Source organism: Aegilops tauschii, chromosome 2 (assembly GCF_002575655.3).
Source record: "Aegilops tauschii subsp. strangulata cultivar AL8/78 chromosome 2, Aet v6.0, whole genome shotgun sequence".
In the NCBI taxonomy this organism is placed as follows: Eukaryota; Viridiplantae; Streptophyta; class Magnoliopsida; order Poales; family Poaceae; genus Aegilops; species Aegilops tauschii.
The window spans coordinates 232442936-232463737 of NC_053036.3; the positions used below are offsets into that span (position 1 = coordinate 232442936).

Here is a 20802-nt window from a genome sequence, read left to right on the forward strand (position 1 = left end):
CCAGCAGCATGAGCGCTCCGCCGCCCGTGATCGTCAGCCCACAAGGACTTCTCTGTACTATACATCCCATTCATTCAGTTACAGAAAAACACCCTTCATCATTCATTTACAGAAACAACAGCTTCGAAGGGCAAGCCGCCGGGAAGGCTGGGCCGCCGAGGAAGGCTGGTCTGCCGAGTTCGCCGTTCACCCCTCGCATGGGCCAGTACCAGTTCGCCTGGGGGCAGCGCCAGGAAGGCTGGGCCGCCGAGGTCGCCGTCGCACGGGGCCATCACGGTGGCCATCGGGTCGCCGTTGCGTGGGGCTATCGCCGCCGCCACTAGTGCGTGTAGGCACTGCCGATTAGCGGTCGCGTCGGGGCCGCGGGCTCTGAGTCGCCGTCGCCAGAGGAGCGGCGCTGCAGTCTGTCACCGTCGAATCGCCGCCGCCTCCAAGTCTCTCTCGCACGGATTGATTTGTGTTTTTCTTTCTGAATCGTTACCAGGCTAGGACGTAAGTGCAGGGGGGTTAGCTGCAAAACTGTGATTAGTGGCTAGTTAGATTTTCATCTTTGTTGTGCACCGTACGTCTTTGATCAGATGGCGTACGACAATTAGTTTTCAGTTTTTACTGAGTAGAGGTTTTCACTTGATACTTCGCCTATACTATATACAACTGGGGCATCTAAAAACATATATGCTACCCGTTAAAAAGCCCGTGGCACACGTAAAAATAAAAACCCGTCGCACACATGGGCATTCTACTGGTCACGAAATATAACGTGGGAAATCATCGGATCTCCCTCCTTTCCTTTCCGCCCAAACCACCCCCTCCCCCCGCCGCCGAGGCCTCCATTCCTCATGGAAGCCGCTGCCGCTGCGAGCCCCGGTAGCTCGTCGCTGGAAGCCGTGGCCACCGCCTTCCGGTCCCGCGTCAACGAGCTCCAGGACCTAGCCCTTGCCCGCAACAGTGAGCTTTCTCTCCTAGCCCAACCCGCTCCCAGAACCCTGGTCTGGACCCCCTAGTGCCGTGGGCCCTGACCCGTCATCTTCCCTGTACGCAGTGTACCCGGCAACGGCGGTGACCGACCTCACCGCCGTGGACACGTCGGTGACGGCCATGGAGGCACAGGTGCAGGCCATCCGCCGCCGCCTGCAGGAGGAGCTCGACGCCATCCCCAAGGCCAAGGTATCGTTGCCAGTTCTCGTGATCTATTGGGTTGCGATCTGTTTCCGAATGCTAATTTCTCTGTTTCTCTGAGAAGCCGGTGTGGTAAATAGCAATCATGTAAAGGGATACTAATATGGTAATTTTGCCATTTTCTTTGGAAGATTTAGGATCGCATGACGTGAGTAGTACTTGTTAAAGTGGTTGTGTCCCTGGGCTTCGGGCCATGGTGGAGGTCATGGATTTGTGGTATACTTGCGACCTCGTCTACCAAGGTTATGGTCAATGGTGAGCCCGGCGACACAATCCTCAACTGCAAGGGACTACGCCAAGGTGACCCCATCTCGCCAATGTTGTTCATACTGACTATGGAGCCGCTTCAGCGATTGTTTAAGTTTGCCGCGAACAGTGGAGTACTCGCGCCCTTGGCGCCGGTGGGCTTAAGGAAGAGACTTTCCATCTTTGCGGATGATGTGGCATTTTTCGTGAAGCCAATCCCTATGGATCTTGCAGTCTGTCGGTGCATCTTTCAGCTGTTTGGGGAAGTGTCAGGCCTAACATGAACAAGTCAGCTGCCTTGCCGATCCGATGTACGGAAGAAGAAATCAACTTGATATGCACACAACTTGGATGCCCTTTGGGTTCATTCCCTATTAAGTACCTTGGCCTACCATTGTCTTTGCGGAAGCAGACCGCACCTCAACTGCAATATCTTGTGGATCAAATGGCGAATAAGTTGCCCAAGTGGAGGGCTGCCCTAATGCCGAAGAGTGGAAGGCTGACCTTGGTACAGTCCGTCCTATGTGCCATGCCAATACATGCGATGATGGCGTTGGACTTGCCCATCAAGACGATCGAAGCTATGATCAAGATATGTAGAGGATTCCTTTGGTGCAGAAGGATGGAAGCGAAGGGTGGAAACTGTGCTGTGGCGTGGGACGCAGTTTGTGCTCCTAAATGGGCAGGTGGCTTAGGATTGCCTAACTTGCGTTGGATGAACGTGGCCATGCAGTCTAGATGGCCATGGCTTAAAAGAACAGATACGGCCAGACCCTGGAATGAGTTCAGCATCAAAGTTCCTAAGGATTCCATGCTCATCTATCAGGCAGCCGCTAGGTGCACCATACATGATGGGCTCACGACACTATTCTGGGAGGACCGTTGGCTACATGGGCAGAGGATACAGGAGATTGCCCCATTGATCTATAGCATTATACCACAAAGGACCAGAACTACAATGATGGTCAGGCAGGCCACCGGCGATGGAGCATGGGCCAGGGACGTGGGTCCGAACCTTGGACCAGAAGCACTGCAGCAATTCTTGTTGCTTTGGCAGAGCGTGAACACTTGGGAAGCTACGGAGAACATGCATGATACAATCTCATGGTCCTGGGAGACAAACGGTCAGTTTTCGGTTCGATCCGCGTATACGGCCAAGTTCTGGGCGAGAGAGGTGACACCCACGGCGGATCCAACTTGGAAATCACGTGCGCCATCACAATGCAAGTTCTTTGCTTGGCTTGCCCTATGAGATCGATGCTGGACCTCGGATCGCCTAGCATGGCGAGGGCTACCGCACCAGGACGCGTGTCCTTTTTGTGACCAGGAGCAGGAAACAATCAACCATCTACTACTCACGTGCGTCTTTGCCAGGACGGTCTGGAATGTGATTTGCGAGGCCCTGGGACGGCCGGACTGGGTGCCGACACAACAGGACATCCTTGCACCTTGGTTATGCAGCAAACGTGGACTGAACAACATGAGCATGAAGGATCTGCGTACCATTCTAGGACTAACAATGCGGGAACTATGGAAGCACAGGAATGCCATTGTCTTTGATGGTGCCCAACCCTCATGTGAGGTGTTGTTGCGTAGAATTAGGCTTGAGGGCTTAGTGTGGGTATCGGCAGGCCTACTAAAAGGGGATGTTAACTCCTTTAGTTGGGTGGCACGGTGGGATAGGCGTGAGGAGTAGAGTGACTTAAAACTTTTGTAACTATGGTGGAGGCATTCTTTTGCCCTTCTTTAATATATGATATGCACACTCGTGCATATTCGAGAAAAAAAAAGTGGTTGTGTACCTATCTCTTGTTCATACCCTCACAGTGGGGATGAGAGGCGCAAAAATGTGGATCGATGGTGATGTTTGCTTACCACAATGGGCTAATCTTGGTCAACCGGCTGTTCTTGTGATGTTTTATTGATTTAAATCATAGGGCATGAATTGGGTTTTATAGATAGTACCAGTTATATATATCTTGTGACATTGGAGAACATATTACCAGGACGTGAGATCAAAATCCAATCTGAGTTCATGTGAGAAGGAGAAATCAGTGAGGTAGTAGAAGAGATACAGGAGGAACAAGAACATATACAGGAAATTTCATCCCATTTATCAGATGGCTTTTTCCTCAGCTGCTGCTGCTTCTGCAGCTTCCAGTAGAGGCATCGGCCCATGTCCGTCTGAATTCCGAGCCACACTCCATGACCACTGAGCCCAATACATATGCGGGATACATATGCAGGATGGGTGTTACATTAGTGCTCCCCGCCAAAACATTGCTTGCCCCCGTGCAGTGGCTTATTCCCCTAGCACTGTCCCGTAGCAGCAAATGTATAGAACTTCTCAGCCTTGAAACTCTGCCACTTCACTTCCTCCAGCTGCAATAAGCGTTGTCACTCTTCCAGAAACAGTTGACTGTATGCCAGGATCCCATGGCATCTGAAATGGTCTTTCAGAAATAATCGACCAGAAGACAGAATCCTATGGCCTGTGCTGATTTTTCATTTCTAAGCAGATCAATGGACATGCATCCTTGCATCTGTCTATTCGCTTTAGCACCTGAAACACCATCAGTTGATAACCTTGTACCCATTGCATAGAATCCTTTGATTCCTATTCTTACTTTCTAAGGTCATGACATTCCCATGCACGCTCTGATATTGCCAACTAACACGCACAAAAACTTGCACCGGTTCACTAGCATCAAATAAGTAAAACTCAACTGCAGACTGGTGGTCGACAACAAAATCGTGTTGGCTGTCCAGTTTGGACTCAGCAGCTACCATGCCTACATATGCTTCAGAGATTTGCCACGTTTTCCCAAGATGTAACCTCTTCATCATGCCAACAGTGCCCACGGCCAGTCTGAATATCTTTCACACTTGTATCTTTATCAAAAAAAAACTGGTCATCTGACTAAACAGTGAAATTTCGAATTACTAAGTGAGGCCAGAACAACCTCCCTTTCATTTCACTCAAGTATTTAGGTCCACTGCTTAGAATTCCACATGCACTTCCCTGTTCTTCTGCTAGTTCATTTGCTATATTTGTGGAAACATGTGCTGGGTGCTAACGGAATATCTACTAGACATAATTTGCATGCGTACAAAATCACGATGATTGCATCATCTCCCAGAATGATGGTAAACAAGGTGCAGACTCAAGCTTTGGTCCAACTCAAGTTGCACTTCCATGAAGCCAACAACCCCACTAAACATGTGTTAAAGCTTGTAAGAACAGTCCGTAAGCAACCATAATTTTACTGCATTGTTGATGTCACAAAAGCAGAGAACTGCCAATAAACATGTCAGGATCAGGATTATCAGCCAAACATTTCTGGTCGACTAGTCTTGATTAGTCGTTCGACTAGTCTAGTTGTCTCAATCTGATTGTCGACTAGCTTCTTCGTGTAGACTAGCTTGTTGAGTCGAGCGGTGGAGCGACTAGTCATCGACTAGTCCAGACTAGTCTGGGTGTTTGAGTCGATCAACTCAATTTGGGAGGGATAAGTGAGCAGCGCTCAGAACGCGGGAGGGAAAAAATTGCAACCCTAGCTTTCCAGGATCGCTCCACAGTGAACCGCCTCACCTGGGACTAGGCTGCCGCCACCGCCCATTGATCCGCTGCTGCCGCTGCCACTCACCACCGCCACCAGCGGTGGCCAGGAGCATTACGACGCTCTCCCTCTGCTGGTTCTGCTCCTCTGCTGGATCCACCCCTCAGCTGTTGTGCTCCTCCCCTTGCTGTTCTCCTATGCTGATGTGATCCTCCTCTGGATCAACTCAATTTTATTGTATATTGTACTGTAATATATGGTATATACTACTTCCTCTGTAAAGAAATATAAGAGTGTTTAGATCACTAAAGTAGTGGATCTAAACACTTATATTTCTTTACAGTGGGAGTACACAATAGGCAGTATTAGTAGTTGAGTACTGTAAGTTGACTACTACAGTACCATGTCGACTAGTCCAGCAGTAGTCTAGACTAGTCATGATTAGTCTATGAGTCTCAACCTCGGCTTGACTCGTCGACTCCTCGATTCGTAATTCTTTCCAGTTATCAAAACAAACACATGAGGCGCCCACCGGACAGCATTCAGAACGAAAAAACCATCCAGGTGATGGAAAACAAGATAGGTGGAATGGAGTCGCCCGCGCCCGCCTCTGGCGATTGTCGGGGCGACGCCCCTGGCGTGACCGCCGCCGCGACGCCGCCGGACTCCCCGCCAGCGCCTTCCGCCTCTGCCCCCCCCCCCCCCCCCCCCGCCCCCGACACCCCCCTGTCTGCTCCCTCCGAAGCTTCGGCGTCCCTGGTCTGGGCTGATCTGGCGGAGGACGAAGACGTCGCCGCCGGCCGCCCTGTGGTCTGCCGTGACCGGGTCCCCCCTCCCGCCCCAGCTCGCCCGCCGCCGCTCCGTGCCGCCGGCGGCCTTACCCCCAGGGGTGGGGGTTCGGCTGCCCGTGCGCGAGCGCGGTCCCGTCGAGGAACGAGCTCATCTCGGCCCTCTTCGGGGCAAGGCCTGACCTTGGGGACGGGAGGATCCCGCCGCCGCCGGCGCAAGGCTGGCTGGGGGGTCGCAGGCCGTGCGGACCTGGGCTCTGCCCGGTCGTCGTGGCGGTCTTCGGAAGTCATGGCCGTGGCCGGGGTGGCCGCGCCATTGCCGGAGGCCGCCGGAGGCTTGCCCGTGCCCTCCCACCGCACCCCTTTCAGGCCCTTCATCGCCGCCTTCGGCTCCTCCCGATTTCGTTTCGTCTCCGACCTGCCCTCTCCCCCCGGCGCCGGCGGCGGTGGGGGAAACCCTCGCCGAGTGCCCGTCCCGGCCTCACGTGTTGGGCTGCCCTGGCGTGGGCCGTCCCTTCCGGGCTGGGCCGTCTAGCGCGGCGCCTGCGGCTGGACTGGCCCTGGGCCTGGAGATGCATCGGCCCACGGGGGGTGCCGGCCCATCCCAGGGCCTGCTCCCCCGGCCTGCCCCGCCACGCTCGATCTGGCCTCCACAAGGGTTCCCAGTCCAGCTGCCACACTCCCCCCGCCCCTCGTTTTCCCCTCGCTCGACATCTCCTCCCTCGCCACCTCGGTCCGCCCCAGCTGCTCCGGTCCTCCCCCCCCCCCCCCCGCTCTCGGCCCCGTCCCCTCGCCGGAGATGACGCGCGAGTGGGGGGACAACGCCGGCCGGCCCAAGCGTAGCTTGGACGACCGCCGCGCCCAGCCCTGCTCGTCGCCCGAGGGCCTCCGCCGGGAGGCTGATCTGCGCCGCGAGCTGGACTCCAGGGACCCGTGCCGCTCTCCTCCCCGCGAGTCTCGGTGCTCCCCCGGCCGTGACAGCCGCCGCTCCTCGCCCCGCGACGATCGCCGGGACCGTCCCCGGTCTCCCGCGGCTGAGGCGTGGCGCTCTGACCGACGGCGGTCCCCCTCGCCGGAGCGGCGCCGGGCCCTTTCCCCGTCCCCGACCCGCACCTCCGCTCAGCTTGCTGCCAACGCGCCCTTGCGCCGCTATCAACCCCCCACAACCAGCCCAGTTTCCCTCTTGCCAATGGAGGCAATGGGGGGCGAGGGCGTCAGGGCGCGAAGAAGAAGAAGCAGGGTCCGGCTCGCCCCCCTGCTGCGCCGGCCCCCTCCCCCGCGACCTCGGCGTTGGCCGATGTTGTTGCTACCCGTGACCCGCCCCCTTGCTTCAACTGCGGGATCGCGGGCCATTACCAAGTTGAGTGCACCAACCCTCCGATGTGTTACCTCTGCAAGGATACTGGGCACCCAGCGGCCCTGTGCCCGGACCGTCCGCTGACTGATGAGCTCATGATGTATGGCCATGGCATCGAGGGCCTCGGGTTCTTTCACATCGAGGTGGAGGATTTACCACCCCCTCCCCGTCGCTCCAGGCGATCGTCACCGTCGTGGGGGTGGGTGTTGCTTCCCCGGAGATGATTGAGGCTGAGCTCAACCACCTGTGCCGGCGTGTGGGACTGGCAGGTGACTCCGACCTCTGCCAGTTCTTTCACCGTGGTCTTCCCGGACGCCATCAGCTTGGGCCTCTGCACTCGCAGCGACGACATCACCTTGGCCCTGAACAAGCTTGTGGTCAACATCTCTGACCCTAAGGTCGACCCCAAGGCGGTCGCGGTCCTGGATACTGCTTGGATCCTCATCGCCGGGCTACCTGACGTCGCCCGGTCCGAGCGGGTCATTCGCAGTATGTCCAAGATCCTTGGCAAGGTGGTGGTGGCGGACGAGCTCGCCCTCCGCAAAGAGGAGGAGGTCCGGGTCAAGGTCAAGTGCCTTGACTCCGACAAGCTCCTTGTCACCGTTCACGTCTTCTTCAACGACCTGGGATTTGACCTCAAGATCTCCCCCGAGCCTCCCAACCACGTCGGGTGCCCACGCTTCTTTGATGATGGGCACTTTGGAGGTGGGGGCACGGACCGGCATGACGACTCCCACTACCGCCGCCCGCGCCCCTCCCGCCTCGAGGATCCGGACGACGACGACGAGCGCTCGGGCCGCAGCCGCTTTCCCTCGCGTGATCCACCTCCGAGCCATGGGGGGGGGGGGGGGGCGGGCGCTGGCTCTGGCCGCTCGCGTGGGCTGACCCTTGCTGAGTCTGCTCCCACGGTGTTGCCGGCGGCCTCTCCCTCCTCCTCAGCTGAGATGAGTGACATCTCCAGCGTCGGCCTCCTCGTCGCTCCGCCCTCCTCGCCACGCTCGCCTTGCTCCACCCCTGCGCCCGGCTCCCCGCCTTCGACCCTGGAGGCGCTTCCCCTGGCCCTGGCGGATCCCTCGTCGGACGAGCTTCCCTCCGGCGAGCCCCTTTGCTTGGCTCCCTTGAGGACGCATCGGCGCTGCCCGCTGCCGCCTCCCCAGAAGCTGCCGTTACGGCGACGCCGGAGGATAGCCCGCCGGCCCCGGACCCGCTCTCCCCCGCCCTGCCAGGGTCCGACGCCTGCTTGGAGCCCTCGACGACTGCTTCTCCGACCACTCTGCCCCTGGGGGCTGCTGCGGACGTGGCCACCCCCGTCACCTCCCACCCGCCCCGGACGGTGCCGTACGCACGCCGGACTTGGGCCTCGTCGACTCCGGTGACTGCCTCCCGCCGCAGTGCCCGTCTCGACGCGGACCGCCCAGCTAGAGGCCCGGCGCTGTCCATCTCCGAGCGCGCTGAGATCCGGGCCGCGGCCCGAAACCTCGAGTCAGGTGCGATCGACATCCCACCCAGTTCTTCCAGTTGCTCGTTTTCTGCTCTTGAGGCTGTCCCTCTGGGCCACCTCGCCAAGGTGGCCGCGGACTCGTCCGTCGTTTTCAGGGGTGAGGTTGGACCCCCCTTAGAGCAGATTGCTGCTATGCAGGCCCGGGAAATCCTTGATGGGAAACTCGCTGAGACCCGGGCCCGTCTCCTCCGCACTCCGGCACCCCAGCCCCCCGCGCTGGAAATCCGTGGCCGCACCCGCTCCCGCACTGCGGCGCTCAGGGCTAGTAGCGCCTCCTCTGTTTTGGGGTCAAGCAGCCCCTCGATGGGGGTTTAGATGCGGGTCCTCTTTTGGAACATCCGCGGCTTCGGCCATGACGGCCGGCGTCGCCAGCTCGTTGAGTACATGCGTGACGAGCACATTGACATCATCGCCATTCAGGAAACCATGTGCACGGAATTTTCTCTCCTCGAGTGAGAGCGTCTTAGCCCCACCTCTTCGCCTGGCACTGGCTCCCTTCTAGTGGGACCACGGGGCACTCGGGAGGCATCCTTTTAGGTGTGAAGGATGCCACCTTTGAGGTTGGCGGTATGGACCGGGGCGAGTTTTTCGTTAGCATGGAGCTCTTCGAAAGGGCGCTCAACTTCAAGTGGGAGGTTGTCATTGTCTATGGACCGGCGGACCACCGCCGCTCCCCGACCTTCCTCGAAGAGCTACACGGAAGGTCTCCGCCTCCACCTTCCCGGTGGTTGTTGGAGGTGATTTCAACCTCATCCGCTCTCCCGATGAGAAGAATAACGACCGAATCAACCGCCCTAGGATGCAGATGTTCAACGACTGCATCGCGGATCTCGGCCTACGCGAGCTTGAGCGGACGGGTTCCAGATTTACCTGGACTAACCGCCAAGCCGACCCGACGCGGTCCGTCCTGGACCGCGTCCTAGTCTCCCCGGAATGGGAACTTAGATGCCCCTTGGCTTCGCTCCGTGCGATTACCCGGATTGGGTCGGACCATGTCCCTCTCCTCCTCTCCACCGCCGACGAATGCCCTCCCACCCCGCCTCGCTTTAGGTTCGAGCTCTTCTGGCTCAACCAAGCGGGCTTCAGGGAGGCGGTCGCGGCCAAGTGGACCTCTGCGCGCTCCTCCCCCCACCGGTCCATGTCGGCTGTGGACTCTTGGCAGTTTTGCGCCAAGCTCGGCCGCCAATTTATGAAGGGGTGGGGCGCTAACCTTGGCAGGGACCTCCGCGAACGCAAAAAAGCCCTCCTATCTGCCATCCAGGCCTTGGACTCCCGCGCGGATACTTCCGGGATCTCCTCGGATGAGTGGATGTTGCGATATGATCTTGAGGATCAGCTCGCCACCATCTATACGGATGAAGAAGCATACTGGAGGCTCCGCGGTACCCAACGATGGGTGCTGCGGGCGACGCTAATACGGCATACTTCCAGGCGATCGCGAATGGGCGGCGACGTCGGAACTCCATCCACTGTTTGTGGGATGGTGATTCCCAGCTCGTCCGCCCCTCGGACATCCGGGCACATGTAGATGGCTTCTACAAAGCCCTTTTCTCACCCACCCTTCGGGGTGGGGTCGCTCTGGCAACCGACATCTGGTCGGGCACCCAGCTTGTGTCTGATGCGGACAATGCCGCCTTAGTTGCCCCGTTCTCCGAGGAGGAGGTCCTCGCGGTGATTAAGGGCATGAACGCCTCCTCGGCGCCGGGGCCGGGTGGACTGCCAGTGTCCTTTTTTAAAGCATTCTGGCAGACCATCAAACCTGAGGCCATGGCTCTCTTCGACGAGTTTTTCTTGGGGACCATGGATCTTGGGCGCCTGAACTATGGGGTCGTCACTCTTATCCCCAAAGTTCCGGGCGCGACGGACATCCGCCAATTCCGACCTATCACTGTGATCAATGTGATATTCCGGATCCTGGCCAAAGGGTACGCCAATAGGGTGACCCTGGTAGCCAACTCGATCACTCACCCCAATCAGTCGGCTTTCATTCAGGGCCGTTTTATCCTGGATGGGGTGTTGGTCTTCCACGAGGTCCTTCATGAAGTCCGCTCCAAGCACCAACGGGCGGTCTTCCTGAAGCTCGACTTCCATAAAGCCTATGACACTGTTCATCGGCCCTTCCTTTGGGAAGTATTACTCCGCAAGGGCTTTGATGACCGTTGGGTGACCAGAGTTTTGCAGCTTGTCTCCTGCGGTCGGACCGCTATTAACATTAATGGTGAGATTGGCCCCTTCTTCCCCACGCTATGTGGGGTTCGCCAAGGCGACCCTTCCTCACCGTTCCTGTTCAACATGGTGGTTGACGCCCTTGCGGCCATTCTTGACAAGGCCAAATCGGCCGGTCACATTCACGGCGTGGTCCCACACCTAGTAGGACGCGGGTGGGGTCTCCCTCCTCCAATATGCCGACGACACCATAATAATGGTTGAGGGCTCCGCATCCGATATTGCCAACCTGAAGTTTCTCCTCCTATGCTTCCAACAGATGTCCGGTCTTACCATCAACTTCGATAAAAGCGAAGTGATGGTTCTGGGATTCCCCCCGGAGGAGGCCCGGGGCATTGTGGACCGGCTTAACTGCCGCTTGGGTTCTTTCCCCATGACTTATCTGGGGATCCCCATTAGTGACTCGCGCCTCACCGTAGCGGACCTCCGCCCTTCCGTGACCCGAATGCAACACCGGGTCGAGCCCTGGAAGGGCCGATGGCTCTCGAAGGCGGCGAGGGTAATCCTCATCAACTCCTCGCTGGCTAGCCTCCTCTGGTTCCTCATGAGCTTCTATAGCCTCCATGAGACGCTTCACCAGGAGGTGGCCAAATATCAGTCCAGGTTCTTCTGGGCTGGCGAGGGGGACAAGCAAAAATACCATATGGTGAGCTGGCCTGACATTTGCAAACCCAAGGACCAAGGAGGTCTGGGGATCTTGTCTTCCCGTCGCATGAACATTGCTCTCCTGACCGGATGGCTATGGCGTATCGCCAACGGGGAGGGCGGCCTCTGGCTTACCATCATCCAGAATAAGTATCTCCGGGGCCAACCTCTAGCTTTCTGCCAGCGCTCTGGGGGATCCCAGTTTTGGCAAGCTGTGATTCAGCTTCTTCCCGTGCTCCGTCTACATGAAGAACATAAGCCAGATGACGGAACGCAGAGACCTAGGATGTAGAAGATCATAACATGAGCGATTCGGCAGATTTGGATTCCTTTCCTATATATCCACTCATGTGGTACTTTGGCACGTCCATCTCTGTGGGTTCCGGGTCATCGACCCTGTTTTGGTTCGACCGCTGGCTTGGGGATTCCCCTCTGGCTGCCTGCTTCCCGGGCTTATTTGCCATTGTGGCTGACCCCCGGATTTCCGTCGAGAGGGCCCTTATTGACTTAGGGCGTCTTGCCTTTCGGCGCCCCTTTGGCCCCCAGGAGGTTGACGCGTGGGACGCCCTTCTACATGACATCGCTCTCTTGCCGATGGATGTAGAGGGCGCCGCTGACTCCATGACGTGGCGCCTGGAGCCCTCGGGATGCTTCTCCACGAAGTCTCTGTACGCTGCCATCGCCCCCTCGCTGGCCCATGAGCCCTTTAGCTTGATCCGGGACATTCGCCTCCCCCTGAAGATCCGGATATTCCTCTGGCAGTGGATCCGGGGACGTCTCCCCTCTGGGGTTGAAGTCCGCAAGCGCAATGGCCCTGGGGATGGGATGTGTCCCCTGTGCGCCACGGTTGAGGATTCGAACCACATTTTCTTCAACTGCTCCACGGCCCAGTTCCTGTGGTCGTGCTTCCGTGAAACGGTCGGCGGACAATGGTGCAATACCAACTTCCCCGACTTACTCGCGGAGATCCATGCCTCCTCCCCGCGTTACCGCCATATTAGATGGCTGTGCATTGGGATCCTCGCGTGGACGCTTTGGAATATTCGCAACAAGCTTGTTATTCAGAAAGTGCCTCTGCGACGTGCGACTGACGCGATCTTCAAAATGTGTGGCTATTTGCAGCTCTGGCGGCCGCTTAGCCGCCCCCAGGACCGGAGCGTCATCAACACCCTCCTCACCGACCTTCGATCGATGGCCTTCCGCATGGCGCCCCCGCTTCCGCCACCGCCGCCGGAGCCTGATTAGGCATGCTTCGTTTGTGGCGGTCTTTGTGTGTGTCCTTTTGTTCTTAGGGCTTGTTGAGCTGTGCCCTCAGCATTAACCCTACTGCTACCTTATCTGTGTGTGTGTGACTTTGAGTGTGTCTCTGTGTGTGTGAACATTGTTGGATGTTTGGCTCGGGCGGTTTGCTTTATATATAAAGCGGGGCGAAAGCCTTTTTCGGTAAACAAACACATGACACCAGACTAAAGCCCCCAAGACAGTATTTCCCTGAACAACTGCTATATCTGACATTCTCTTGGGATCACCGTTATTGTGGCAGGCCATCGTGGCTCCACCTTCGAACCACCCGCGCTCAACTCACATCATACGTCACACTGTCAGAATTCTTGGCGAGTGGCTCCACTCTTGTACCGCCCATGCTCATCTCACATGACATGGATTGCTGTTGATAAGCATGATGTGTCCCAAAATCTCGTGGAGTTTCCCAATCCCACACAGCATTCTTTAGAGAAACCTCCCCGAATACCTGGCAGTTAGCAACTGCATTGCCTCCCTTGTTGCCTAACACATCAAACGTCCCATCGAACACTTGCACACTTGACCACCGGGAAGAGTGGGTGTGGTTCTGGCTGGGCATCAGACAGGTGATGGACTGGATGACGACCCATGACCAATGAGCCCAGTACATAGGCAGGTGCTACAAGCGCATGGCTGATATTTTATTTATTGAGGGCTAATTTTTTGCTTGCCCCGAGCTTCCCTGAACCTAATTTTGTTCAATATGTTGTCGAAAGACATTGCTACTTCTCATTGTGGCTTCCTCAAATGCTGATGCAGAAACTAGTGGAGAAGTCCTTGAAGCAACAGCAGAAGTTGCAGCATATGCTTGCAAACATGCCACCTGGGATGCGTGAGGATATCGTTGCTACTCCTCTGGAACAAAGCTTGTCAGATTACTTGATGCTATTACCTATATCTGTTGTCTTTACCTTCATTTGATGACAAGAATCATGCTGTTTACGTTACAGGATGTTGCCCGAGTGCTTTAATTTTAACACAGCTGTTCCAGAATGTCTGGACTCTGATTTTAAGATTAAGGAAGAGCCAGTTGCAGCTCCCAAAGTAAATATTTATTTATGTGTTGCACCATTCACTGATCTTAGCTACAATTGTTTCAGCAGGAGTTTTTCTTTTTCTTTGAACTAATGCTTCTTTTGTTGCTGCGAAGAAGGGGAAAGGTTCAGCACCTCGTTGGTATATATCCACTGAGGAGCTTGATTCATTATCATCGTGAGTCCTCAGTTGCACTTGTAGCTTCAGTTCATTATCACTGCTGCATATAACCGCAGCATCCACTTCTGATTATCTGCTTCTGGTTAAGAGGCTCTTTCATACTTGTAATCTGTCTGCAAGAGAGCTTCTGATATATACATGCAAGTGCTACTTCTTTCAGCACCACGCTGCATACTGATGTGTGCATGGTTCTCCTTTTCCTTTCTGTACAAATACTAAGAGTTGTGGTAGGAGCTAGGGCCCTACCGGATCTAGGGCGTAGGTTGTAGGGGAAGGAGGGGGAAGGACGAGGGCTGGTGTGCGACGGCCGGCCGCGTGGCGCCGTCCTTGCGACGGGAGCAGCGGCGGCGAAGGCAGGAGGCGGCTAGGGTTTAGGTCTCCCGGCTCCCTAAGGGAAGCCGAGCAAATATTGATTGCTTCTTGCTTCCTTAGATTGACACATCTCCTCTCCTTATATAGAGAGGTTTACTTGACTCCTAAGCAAACGATCCTAATACGATAAGATAATTGGGCTAAGCCCCTAATAATGATTAAGATACTTGGGCCATAACCCACTGGGCTAAGCCCCTAATATGCTGGTCATAACACTTCTCCCCGCCTGCACAAACAGCTCGTCCTCGAGCTGTAAGGTGGGGAAGCGCTTGCTGAACTCCTCGAGGTGATCAACCAGCGTCAAACACCTTTGCGACAGTTGGGGCGGCAAGGTCGGCAGCGACAGCGTCCTCCGGAATGTAGTCTGCAACCTCCAGGTAGAAGAGTCGCGGGCAGGCGTGGCTGGGCGTGTAGGGCTCGTCGCAGTTGAAGCACAACCCTTGGCGGCGACGCTCGAGTAGCTCAGCCGAGGTGAGCCGGCGGAACGGGCGCGCCGCGGTCGCGGTGGGAGGTGCCGCGGAAGCCTGAGCAGGCTGACCCTGCGCGGGATCTGGCCAGGGTAGCGACCCAGCGGCCCGGGACGGTGATTCCTGCTGGACGGCCACCGCGCGACGCTCGAACGCGCAGGGGTAGTACATGGCCGTCTGGAGATCCTGGGGTCCCCGAAGCTCCACGTCCACGCGGATGTGATCCGGAAGTCCACCGACAAAGAGGTCGGCCCGCTGCTGCGCCGTCACGCCCGACGCGTGGCATGCCAGGGCCTGGAAACGGTCGGCGAAGTCCTGAACCGTGGAGGTGAAGGGAAGGCAGCCTAGCTCCACCAGGCGGCTCCCGCGGATCGGGGGCCCAAAACGAAGGAGGCAGAGCTCACGGAAGCGCTCCCAAGGGGGCATGCTGCCCTCGTCCTGCTCGAGGGCGTAGTACCAGGTCTGGGCTGCACCGCGGAGGTGGTAGGATGCCAGCCAAGTGCACTCCGACGCGAGCATGCACTGGCCACGGAAAAACTGCTCACACTGGTTGAGCCAGTTAAGCGGGTCCTCCGTGCCGTCATAAGTGGCGAAGTCGATCTTGGCGAACCGTGGTGGCGTCTGGGTCGGCGCGCCATGGCCGACCGGCTCGGCGGTGCGGAGCAGTGATGATGACGGCGCCCGGTCAACGGTGGGGAGGCCATCATAGGCCCCCGCGGAGCCGGACGAGGCCCCAGACTGCAGCGTGGGTACCGGTGGGTCCCTAGCCTCCGTGTAAACTGGCGGTGGCGACGTCCCGGTTAGCCAGGCCGGGATCGGGGACGGTGACGGCGGAAACTGGACCTGCTGGATCGGGAGGCCTCCCGGTGTGGACTGGCCCAGTCCGGAGCTGGGTGCCGCCGGTGGGAGCTGGACCGGCGCGGGCGGCGCGGTTGGCGCGGCTGGGGGCGGCGCGGGCCAGTGCGGCCACTGCGCGGCTGGGGCGGGCGCGGGAGGCGCCGAGAGAACCGGCGCGGGCCACTGCGGCCAGGACGGCACTGGGGCGGGCGGTGGCTGGAGCGACGGATGGGCCCCGGCGATCGCCGCGGGTACCGAGTACCAGGGCAGGTGCAGCAGCGGCGGAGGCGGCCCGCTGGGGTGCCCTGCCTGGAACGGCAGCAGCGGTGGCCCGCCAATTGCAGGCATGCCCTGGGACGGCCTCGGCAGCGTGGGGTGGCCGTAGGCGGCGGTAGTCGCAGCCGGCGGAGGTGCGTGCGGTCCGGCCAGGTACAGGTGGATGCCCTGGACGGCCGTCACGAGATCCCGCAAGATGCTGGTGACTTCTTCCGGCGTGAAAACGGCGGTTGTCGGCGCAGCGGAGGTGACCGGGGCCGGCGGCGTGGGGGAACCAGCGGTGGTGACGGTGACCGGGGCCGGCGGCGTTGGGGAACCGGCGGTGGTCATCGGTGCGGTGGTGATGATTGGCAGCGGCGGCGTTGGCGTTCACGAAGACATGATCGAGCCCGAGTCTCTAGATACCAAATTGGTAGGAGCTAGGGCCCTACCAGATCTAGGGCGTAGGTTGTAGGGGAAGGAGGGGGAAGGACGAGGGCTGGTGCGCGGCGGCCGGCGGCGTGGCGCCGTCCTTGCGACGGGAGCAGTGGCGGCGAAGGCAGGAGGCGGCTAGGGTTTAGGTCTCCCGGCTCCCTAAGGGAAGCCGAGCAAATATTGATTGCTTCTTGCTTCCTTAGATTGATACATCTCCTCTCCTTATATAAAGAGGTTTACTTGACTCCTAAGCAAACGATCCTAATACGATAAGATAATTGGGCTAAGCCCCTAATAATGATTAAGATACTTGGGCCATAACCCACTGGGCTAAGCCCCTAATATGCTGGTCATAACAAGTTGCTAGCTGAATGTTGTGTGATTCACGCAGAGCGAAGACATGGGATGGCGTTGATGAATCTGCTCTGTCAAATCTGCTTTGTTTGCATAGCATAATCTTTCTGCTGCCTGTAGGCCTCACATGTACCGAGGAAGGAATTTGGTTTATTATTGTCATCCAGTCACCAAGGTCACGACATGTCTGAGTATTAAATTGACCCATGTTAAAACTCAAAAGAGGGTTTCAGGCTAATTTGCTAAAATATAATAGCTACAGTGCAGATGCCAATGGAAACATATAATATTCTTTAGTGGACATGCAAATTCTCTTTCCCTCATCTCAGATGACAGTGATTAAAATGTAATACTAGCTTTCTTTAATAGGATATCCCATTTTGTTACTACAGGTACATGAGGGGGAGGCTAACATTGGAGAAGGTTAACATTTCGATAAACGAGGTGGCTACATATGCAGATGCTAATGCTCATCTTGTTGCATGTCCTAAGAAAAAGGTTTCCCTTTTGTACCCCAACTTGTCGCTGATAAATAATTATTTCTAGTTCTCAACCACTCTAAATTTTCTTGTAGTTATCAGAAGACACATGGGAAAAAGCTTTGGTAAGTTCTCAGCATTGCTGTTAATCTGATTTTCTCATGTAGAAAATCATATCGTGATTTCTGCTTAGGAACTAAGGGACATAGCTGCCACTGAGGCAGTGAAGGGGAAGCATTTCTTCCTGGAAGCTGATATAAAGGGGCCTGGGCTAAAACTTGATCACACAGGCAAAGCTATCCTTACCGTGAGTATTTGCTGCTTTAACCACTTGGGTTGAAACCTTATAGATTATTTTTATTCTTTATAATCACAGAAGATGATCAAAATCATGAATTGTTTTGCTACTGCAATTGTTCTTCTGATTATTGTTTCCATAGTTCAAATAAGTACCTGAAAAATAACCAGCAAGTACACTGACAAATTCCGGTAGTCATTGATCATGATGAAAAGAAAATTCTACTCTGAAATAAACATCTATTTAAGTTGCATGCACTTTTTCTTTCTCGCTTCATACAAACTTCATGCGCATGAATATGTTAAAAATAGTTTGAAAAGATGGATATGTTAGATCAACTACAAACATATCTGTTTGACACAAAAACCTGCTAATTATAATATGTTCTTTTCTGTCTGTAGCTTAATACATTTTCTTCTGTTAATTCATCATCCACTGTTAACCAGGTCCTTCGCCATCTTGGCCGCGTCCATGAAACCCGGATTGGGCATCATCGGGTCTTCATACTTTCAAAACAATGCTGAATGAAGGGGTTGTTATAAGCATTAAGATTTGATGTGGTATATGGCCGGGGCCACGCATTCTTGCAGCCTGTTTGTTACGGCCTAGTTTGGTTTGCAATTGTAGTAGCCTTGGTGTAATTTCCGACGAATGATTGATTCAGTTGTAATACGTTTGTTTCTTCATTTTTTTATGGGAGTTCGTTCCTTCTCCTTTGTACAAGGACATGCTAAGCTTTTGCGTGTTCTTAGACAACAAGGTCAACAACCCCCCTAAAAGAAACTACACTGGCTGAACATGATTCTGGGCTGTCGGATCGAACATGGATGGTACATATTGCAATGGAGGGATCTCAGGCTCTTAATATGGTCGGTTGCGATGTTTTTCACTTGCAGGATTAACTCTTTTTTCCCTCAGTTGGTTATTATGGTCCGTTGTTTCATTTTGGGTTTGTCTAATTATGTCCTTATGGTTTCCTTTTTCCATTTGTATATCTTTTGGGCTGCTTTTGCAGATGATATTTGTTCTGAAACGAGTGGAGCTATCAGGTGTGCGGTTTCGGCCAGCTGATGGCCGTTGTGTGAGTCTCTTGGAAGCTCTTTTATCACGTTGAAACAGTGGACTTGCTGCTACTATAATGCTCACATGAGCCGACCCATGAAGCTCTCTAGCTCAGCTTGGCTCCTTGCTCAATTAATTTTCCGCTCGCTCCAACCAAATATCATATTTTTCTATTTGAAGCAGTTCATTAAATTAAAAAAATCATGTATTTTAAGAAATCATAGATATTTAAAAAATGTTGCAAGTAAAAAGAATACGGGGCTAGACCCGGTTTCGGCCGATCTTTTATGATTGGAGTGGAATCCCGCGAAGAACATGAAGAACACGGGGAAGAACGGCGAGAAATCACAAGAGAAAACACTTAAGAATAAGTCCAATCACGCATCCACTAGACTAAAAACACACGAGATCCGCAAGGTACATGAACAACAAAGGAAAAGATATAAGGTAGAGTTCATCCCAAATACAAGAGGAGATGAGGTCTTGATGATCTAGATGATCCTTCCCTAGATGGGGTCTTGAATCCACTAGGGATCTTCTTCAAAGGAGGTCTTGAACTCCAATGGAGTGATGTCTCTCTCTCAAGACTAGAGGCAGGAGTATAGCACAACTACGATGAGCTATCACATTGCTAACCCTAACTAGAGGAAGGGGGAGGAGTATATATAGGCTAGTCCACGAAGGGGTAAGTGAGGAGGGGATACATGGGCCTCTGGCCTGGCTGTGCACGCAAGTGCCGGACGTCCGGTGGCTCGCGGAGGTCCGGACGTCTGGAGGGCGTCGGACTTCCGACGTTTTGGCTCTGGATAGGTGGCACCAAATTTTTGGTGGGCGTCGGATGTACGGAGGTTGTCGGTCGTCCGACCGCTGTAGACATGGCAGCTACTGTCCTTCTGGTCGGCTGGGCGTGGGCGCGTTGGACGTCCGGAGGCGCTCGGTCGTCCGGGCGCTGTAGAGTGTCGGACGTCCGGTGTCTTCCGGTCGTCTGGCCGCTGTAGTGTCGGATGTCCGGTGTCTTCCGGTCGTCCGGCCGCTGTAGACTCCGCAGCTCTGTCTTTGCTTCCAAGTTTCCCTCGCGGATGGTGTAGGTTGTGACGCCCCCGATTCAATCGTACACTAATCATGCACGCAAATGTGTACGATCAAGATCAGGGACTCACGGGAAGATATCACAACACAACTCTACAACATAAATAAGTCATACAAGCATCATAATACAAGCCAAGGGCCTCGAGGGCTCGAATACAATTGCTCGATCATAGACGAGTCAGCGGAAGCAACAATATCTGAGTACAGACATAAGTTAAACAAGTTTGCCTTAAGAAGGCTAGCACAAAAGTAGCAACGATCGAAAAGGCAAGGCCTCCTGCCTGGGACCTCCTAACTACTCCTCGAAGCCGAACTCCATGTAGAATCATCCTCGGGATCTCTAGCTCCTGGACTCCAGCATCTGGTTGCGACAACCAGGTATAGAAAGGGGAAAAGAGGGAGAAAAGCAACCGTGAGTACTCATCCAAAGTACTCGCAAGAAAGGAGCTACACTACATATGCATGGGTATATGTGTAAAGGACCATATCGGTGGACTGAACTGCAAAATGCCAGAATAAGGGGGGATAGCTAGTCCTGTCGAAGACTACGCTTCTGGCCACCTCCATCTTGTCGCATGTAGAAGAGAGTAGATGGTAAGTTCACCAAGTAGCATCGCATAGCATAATCCTACCCGGCGATCCCCTCCTCGTCGCCCTGTTAGAGAGCGATCACGGGGTTGTATCTGGCACTTGGAAGGGTGTGTTTTATTAAGTATCCAGTCCTAGTTGTCATAAGGTCAAGGTACAACTCCGGGTCGTCCTTTTACCGAGGGACACGGCTATTCGAATAGATAAACTTCCCTGCAGGGGTGCACCACATAACCCAACACGCTCGATCCCATTTGGCCGGACACACTTTTCTGGGTCATGCCCGGCCGCGGAAGATCAACACGTCACAGCCCCACCTAGGCTCAACAGAGAGGTCAACACGCCGGTCTAAATCCTATGCGCGCAAGGGTCTGGGCCCATCGCCCATTGCACACCTGCACGTTGCGTACGCGGCCGGAAGCAGACCTAGCCTAGCAGGCGTTCCAGTCCAATCCGGCGCGCGCCGCTCCGTCGCTGACGTCAAGAAGAGCTTCGGCTGATACCACGACGTCGAGTGCCCATAACTGTTCCTGCGTAGTTGGTTAGT

At 55.3% G+C, this 20802-nt stretch overlaps 1 protein-coding gene across 2 annotated transcripts; it reads left to right on the top strand.

Annotated features, from left to right (window-relative positions):
* Positions 1 to 742: 742 nt before the first annotated feature.
* Positions 743 to 18338, top strand: LOC109761338 (SKA complex subunit 1 homolog). 2 transcript variants are annotated; one of them, XM_020320153.4, is made up of 9 exons: positions 743 to 948; positions 1043 to 1167; positions 13564 to 13673; positions 13755 to 13848; positions 13955 to 14016; positions 17132 to 17237; positions 17314 to 17343; positions 17412 to 17525; positions 17963 to 18338. In XM_020320153.4, exons 1-9 carry the CDS (start codon positions 840 to 842, stop codon positions 18038 to 18040), a joined length of 828 nt encoding a protein of 275 aa, XP_020175742.1. In that variant the 5' UTR covers positions 743 to 839; the 3' UTR covers positions 18041 to 18338. The 2 variants fall into 2 exon arrangements, with proteins under 2 accessions (XP_020175742.1, XP_020175752.1); XM_020320163.4 differs by having other exon boundaries at positions 13958 to 14016.
* The last annotated feature ends 2464 nt before the right edge of the window (positions 18339 to 20802 follow it).

What these genes read in the sequence shown, in the direction of transcription:
- LOC109761338 (XM_020320153.4), top strand. Translation starts at nt 840, where the DNA reads ATGGAAGCCGCTGCCGCTGCGAGCCCCGGTAGCTCGTCGCTGGAAGCC. An exon ending in ACGCCATCCCCAAGGCCAAG is followed by an intron (nt 1,168 to 13,563) that starts GTATCGTTGCCA and finishes ATGCTGATGCAG; the next exon opens with AAACTAGTGGAGAAGTCCTT. An exon ending in ACACATGGGAAAAAGCTTTG is followed by an intron (nt 17,344 to 17,411) that starts GTAAGTTCTCAG and finishes ATTTCTGCTTAG; the next exon opens with GAACTAAGGGACATAGCTGC.